The sequence below is a fragment of the Pteropus alecto genome, unplaced genomic scaffold (genome assembly GCF_000325575.1).
Source record: "Pteropus alecto unplaced genomic scaffold, ASM32557v1 scaffold155, whole genome shotgun sequence".
NCBI classification, from domain to species: Eukaryota; Metazoa; Chordata; class Mammalia; order Chiroptera; family Pteropodidae; genus Pteropus; species Pteropus alecto.
The window spans coordinates 14,705,204-14,711,203 of record NW_006438113.1 but is presented as its reverse complement, the minus strand read 5'-3'; the positions used below and the strand labels follow the sequence as shown (position 1 = coordinate 14,711,203).

The 6,000-nt window shown below is 32.5% G+C and overlaps 1 protein-coding gene across 4 annotated transcripts in view; it reads left to right on the top strand.

Moving 5' to 3' along the window:
* The window catches only part of CCAR1 (cell division cycle and apoptosis regulator 1), a 41,721-nt gene that overhangs the window by 12,362 nt on the left and 23,359 nt on the right, over window positions 1-6,000 (top strand). For all 4 annotated transcript variants that reach the window (XM_025049327.1, XM_006915569.3, XM_025049326.1 and 1 more), the window contains exons 5-8: window positions 82-114; window positions 2,034-2,227; window positions 3,067-3,181; window positions 3,281-3,473. In XM_025049327.1, the coding sequence (XP_024905095.1) occupies window positions 82-114; window positions 2,034-2,227; window positions 3,067-3,181; window positions 3,281-3,473 (535 nt within the window). The remainder of the gene's footprint in view (window positions 1-81; window positions 115-2,033; window positions 2,228-3,066; window positions 3,182-3,280; window positions 3,474-6,000) is intronic.

The following is a 6,000-nucleotide window of genomic DNA, read 5'->3' as shown; positions in this document are numbered from 1 at the left end:
GGGAAAGAAAACATCTATGAAACAATACTGATTGATCTTTTATTTTTCTTTCCTGTTTTCCTTTTTTTTTTCTATTTGCAGTTACAGCAACCTCAGCAGACCCTTTTAACACAGGTTAGTTTGATGTTACTTTATTTGATATCTGAATGAAGAGTAGACCAAAGTTTCATTTCCTATTCTAGTTTTACTTTCAGAGTTTAAAGGTGAATATTTGTGGATTCACACAATAGTTTAGTAGTGATATAATGTTAAATAAAGACAGAAAGCTTTATTTTTTCTTTTATGGGTTTTGATTGCAGATCCAGCTGTGATCTAGTTTGAATAAATATGAGGTCTTATTTTAAACTTAATACTGATTTTGGTCCTTACATTTTCTGTGTACTAATATTTTAAGGAAAATTTTGTACATGTTATATATCTTTTTTAGCTTGACCTTAGGAGGTGAAGTTATTGTGTTAAATAATCAGCTTAATTTTTTAACAACATGGAAAAATTTTTGAAATGTAGTGTGTGTGTGTTTATGTGTTTTACAATCCTTTAAAAGTGTAAACAACCATCCTTGGCTTATATGCTACACAAAATTAATAAACTATGGGCTGAATTTGGTCCATAGACCATGGTTCACTGACCTCTGGTATGTACTTGAGTGAAATACTATCTAACTGTTACAAAACAAGCAGAATCTCTTAATAATAACTGGTGACAGTGATTGCCTCATGGTTAGGGAATTGGGTAGGTGAGGAACAGGAGTAAAATGGAAGCTTTTTACTGTATAATCTTTCATACCATTTTAGTCTTGAATCTGTTAGTTATTTTTTAAAATTAAAATATACTTCAAATGAGAAATCAAACTCACTTTCTGTTATTAAAGAACTAAAATTGACTAGCAACTATTTCATATTTTCAATCTCCAATAGAATTTCCAAAATAAGTAGAAAGCTGTAAAAGTTTTCTTAGAATAGCATTTCCCAGAGTGTGCCCATAAACCACTCCACATGTGTTAAGATGTTAAATTTCATGTGAAAATAATTTTGTGTTCATAGTTTAAGAAATACTAAGTTTCTTTACAATATATAGGACTTTCTTTTTTTTTAAAACAAATGTGGAACTTCGAGATTTGCTTTCTTGGGCAGATATAAAACAAATTCCATGCTTTGATTTGAAAAATCAGATGATCTTTTCTATTAAATGATCTTATTTCTATTTATATACAGAAATTTTAATCAATATATTGTTATCCAAATTTGATTGTGCCAGAAAAGACCAATGAAAGTGTTAACATTTCAATTTTTTCCCCAGTTTTATTGAGATATAATTGATATATAGCATTGTATTAGTTTAAATACACAACATAATGATTTGATATATGTGTGTATTGTATAATGATCATTACCACAGTAAATTTAGTTAACATACATCACCTCACAGCTATAAATTTTTTTTCTTCTGATGAGAACTTAAGATCTCTTTTAGCAATTTTTAAATATACGATATAGTATTAACTATAGTCATCATGCTGTAAGTAAGACTGCAGGACTTACCTTATATAACCGGACCTTCATAGTTTTTGACCACCTGCTCCCATTTCCCCCACGCCCAGCCCCTGATCACCTTGCTCCTCTTACAGCCACCATTCTGTTTTTTCTTTTGAGTTCTTTGGAGTTTTTTAGATTCCACATTTAAGTGAGATCATACATATTTGTCTTTGTCTGTCTGACTTACTTCACTTAATATATAGAACTTTCCTGAGTATTATATTGCTATGGATTTTGAATTTCTAAGAGGGGGCTAAAATATATGTGTTCTTTAAAGTCATTATACTTCAGTATCTTCTTTCTGCAACATTCTGTGAAAACGTTCATCTAAGGAAACCTGATGAAATAAATCAAAAATAATATAATTTTTAGACTTGATTCTCATGTTCAAGGTATACATGTGTATTTTCTAACCCAAAATATATTATTTTCAGCATTTTTAGTTTAAGTAGTCATTATTAATTTCTACCTTACTTTGATGTTGATTTTGTTTTATAGCCAGCTGTTGCACTGCCTACAAGCCTTAGTCTGTCTACTCCTCAGCCTGCAGCACAGATAACTGTATCATATCCAACACCAAGGTCCAGTCAGCAACAAACCCAACCTCAGAAACAGCGTGTTTTTACAGGCGTGGTTACAAAACTACACGATACATTTGGATTCGTGGATGAAGATGTATTCTTTCAACTTAGGTAAACTACATTAGATGTTGGCAGATACTCCTTGGATTTAATATTAAGTATATGGTGGCATAATCATTCAGCTTGTGTTATATTTGTACCTGTGACTTTTTTTGATGGAGAATGTGACTGAAGATATCGTCTGATTTTTTTTTTTTTTAACAACCTGGTTAAGGTGAATTCTTTATAAATAAATGTTTTATAGGAGTGAGTTATCATTTCTTAACTTTTCACGGGCAGACATACAGTGAGATTAGGGATTGAAATAGTCATATGCCTTTTAAAATTTAATCTTTTTGACATATCTAATGACTACATACTAAAAACATTTAATTGAAATAGTAAAAGGATTGAATGATGAATTAACATATTCAAAATAGCAGTTTGTTAGTGTCCTGGTGGTTGCAGGAAATATGAATCTCAGATATTTCAAATATATTTCTAATGAACTTCCTTAGAAGTACTTTATTTGGGAAATTAAGTTTAATTACTGTATAAGATTTTTCTGTAAGTGGGTCTCCTGTTTTTCATTTTATCTGCATTTCTTTCATTTTCCAAAGTCCAAAGAAAATATTACTTTTAGGTTATAAAAGTTAAAAAGTTCTGTAGAAGGAGGGACACAATATTAGGATAAAATGGAGTGGAAAATTCTTCCACTTCAAACCTCATATTTATAGAGAGGGTGAAACAGTTCTTAACTAAAATAAGTCTAGGAGGTATATCAGCTTTTTAAAAGAGATTTTTAGACTTCTAAATCAGATAAAGTTTATTTTTAAATACCAAGTATATAAATCTTTTTTGGATTAATGTCTTTCGATTGTATATATATTTAACTTAATTTTTTTTTCCAGTGCCGTCAAAGGGAAAACCCCCCAAGTGGGTGACAGGGTATTAGTTGAAGCTACGTATAATCCTAATATGCCTTTTAAGTGGAATGCACAAAGAATTCAAACACTACCAAATCAGGTATATAAAATATTGAGTCGGGTATTATAGAAACTTGGTAACTGACTCTTCCAATTTACAAAGATCTTTTTAAAATGTTATTTCTTTATTTTTGTTAAGAATCAGTCCCAAACCCAACCTTTACTGAAGACTCCTCCTGCTGTACTTCAGCCAATTGCACCACAGACAACATTTGGTGTTCAGGCTCAGCCTCAGCCCCAGTCACTGCTACAGGCACAGATTTCAGCAGCTTCTATTACACCACTGTTGCAGACTCAGCCGCAGCCTTTATTACAGCAGCCACAGCAGAAAGGTATTACGTAAAGTTTATCTTTGCTTTTTATGTTTCAGACTAATACATAACTCTTTAGTTGTTAAAATAATGTTGGTATGCCTTTAATTACATAAAAGGCAGGACTTCTAGAATATTTGAAAGGAAGGTTAAATATTTTATGTAGACCACTTCTACTTCTATAGCTATTTGGAAAATAGATTTTTATTTTATTGCTCTTATTCAAAGACATGTTCTTTGTGAACTTAAACATTAAAACTATTATCTATCCTCTGTCCTATTGGTATCTTGTCTATAATGGAAGAAAATGTTTTTGAGACATTTCTTATAAATAAAACATGTAGAGTCTGGTGGTAGTACTTTATTCATTGAGCCATTGTGCATCTAATAAATGATCTGTGTTGTAAATATATTTTTACAAATTGATCATTTGAAACTGGACATTTTCTCACTGAAACAATGTTAAAAATGATAGCCTCGTCTTAAAAGAAGACTACTTGATTGGTGTTTTTTAAAAAAAATGTAACTGGCATTTTCTCTTTTATTGTAAATAGTGACACACTTAGGGCAAAGTGATAAAACATTGCAGTTTAACACCTGTGTAATCGCGACTTGGGTGAAAAACATTACTGGTTAACTCTATTCTTTTTTAATAGTTTTACCTTCTAAATATGCACCATCATAATATAGGTTAGCTTTATTTTTGAATTTTATGTGATGTGTGATTCCATTTATATAATCTTTTGTATAAGACTTCTTTTGTTCAATGAGGTTTTAAAGTTTTTTGTACAATTTCATGTGGCTCTAGTTTCTTCATTTTCACTATTGTATAATATTCCATTGTATGAATATTGTACAGTTTATCCGTCTTCGGTAAACGTTTGGATTGTTTCTAGTTTCTGAAAATGCTGCTATGAATGTTCTTGTATATGTTTCTGGGGCAATGTACATAGGTTTTCCTAGGGCATATATATCTTCTGGTGGAATTACAGGGCCTGAAGATTTGTGTATCTTAAACTTACTAGGCAATGCCTGACTTTCCAGGCTACATGGTTCTTTTTTTCCTTTTTTTTCCTAAGAGGCTTTGCTTTCCAGTTGTGAATTGGGACTTGAATACTGTCTAAGAAAAGATGTGGCTTCTGTGGCAGGGTTCAGGGAAGCAGTATTTCTGGTGGTGATGTGTTTTCCCATAAGCTTGGTAGATGGACAGAAGCAATGAGAGTAGGGTAGTAGAAATAAGAGAGAAAGAGGTGTGTTAGGATGAGGGATCAATAGAGTTGGTGTGCTAAAGTTCATATGGCAGAGGGGTAGGGAAATCTCCATTGGCAACTAGGATTCTTTCAGCAATACCAGCCCATTAATCTGGTATAGTATTACTTAAAATAAGAAATATTCCTAAATTAGTTGTTTTTTTTACCCCCAAATTCTTATGAAAATTTTCGGGTGTATAAAAATATTCAACAGCATAACGATCACTTGTATACTTAAAACTTTGAACAGTTAATATTTTGCCAATGTGTTTTGCCAGCATATACTAACAAATATACACACCATTGGCTTAATCATTCAAAGTAATTACCAGACATTATGACATTTTGCCCCTGTAAACTTAAGCATGTCCTTCCAAAAGAGACTGTTTTCCTTTATTAGCACAATCTTATCACATCTAAGAAAAAGCATTTAAATACCCTATTTGTATTTAGATCTCTCCACTTGTCTTCTAGATGTCCTTTTTTTTTTTTCTTCGATGTGAGGCAACCCTTGGTTGACCTCACAGATTGCAAGGACCTTGTCAACTGACAAGGTCCCTTACTTATTTTTTTACACCTAAAGCGCCTGGTCTTCCTAGGTGGTCTCCCATCCAAGTACTAACCAGGCCCAACCCTGTTTAGCTCCCAAGATCAGTAGATGTATTTTAAGGTTGTTTTCTGTATCCTAGACAGAAAGCTAAGTTCATGCATTATATTGGGTTAAGTCTTTTTAGTCTTCTTAATTCTAGAATAGCTTCCCACTTTGTCTCATTACCTTGACTTTAAGAAATTGAGCTAGTTGACGTGTAGATTCTTTTGGAATGTTGTGGATTTGTCTTGATTCCTTGCAATGTTTTACCTTGTTCCTCTATCTGCCATATAAACTATAAACTCTAGGATAACATATTATAGGTGTTTTGTAATTCATATTGCATCATAGGAGGCATATGTTAGATTCTTCCACTATTATTGACACTAAATTTGCTTACTTGGTCAAAGTGGTAGCCATAAGTTTTTCTGTTATAAGAGGTTCTTTTTCTCTGTATAGATACTCTCTGGATGGTACTTTGGCATCCTTTGAGTATCTTGTGGACGAAAAATGGGCCACTTACTAAATGTGCCAAGCTCAGGGGAGGCCTGCATGGTGGGCCCTACAAACTCAGAGACTGAAAGTAACCACGGATAGGATGATCTGAACATAAAAATTCCTAACTGAAAGCTAGTCATGGTGGCCAGTCATGTTCTGGATCTGTAGTTCCTTGACAAAGGTCAATCTTTATTTTAAGTAAGCCTGTCTT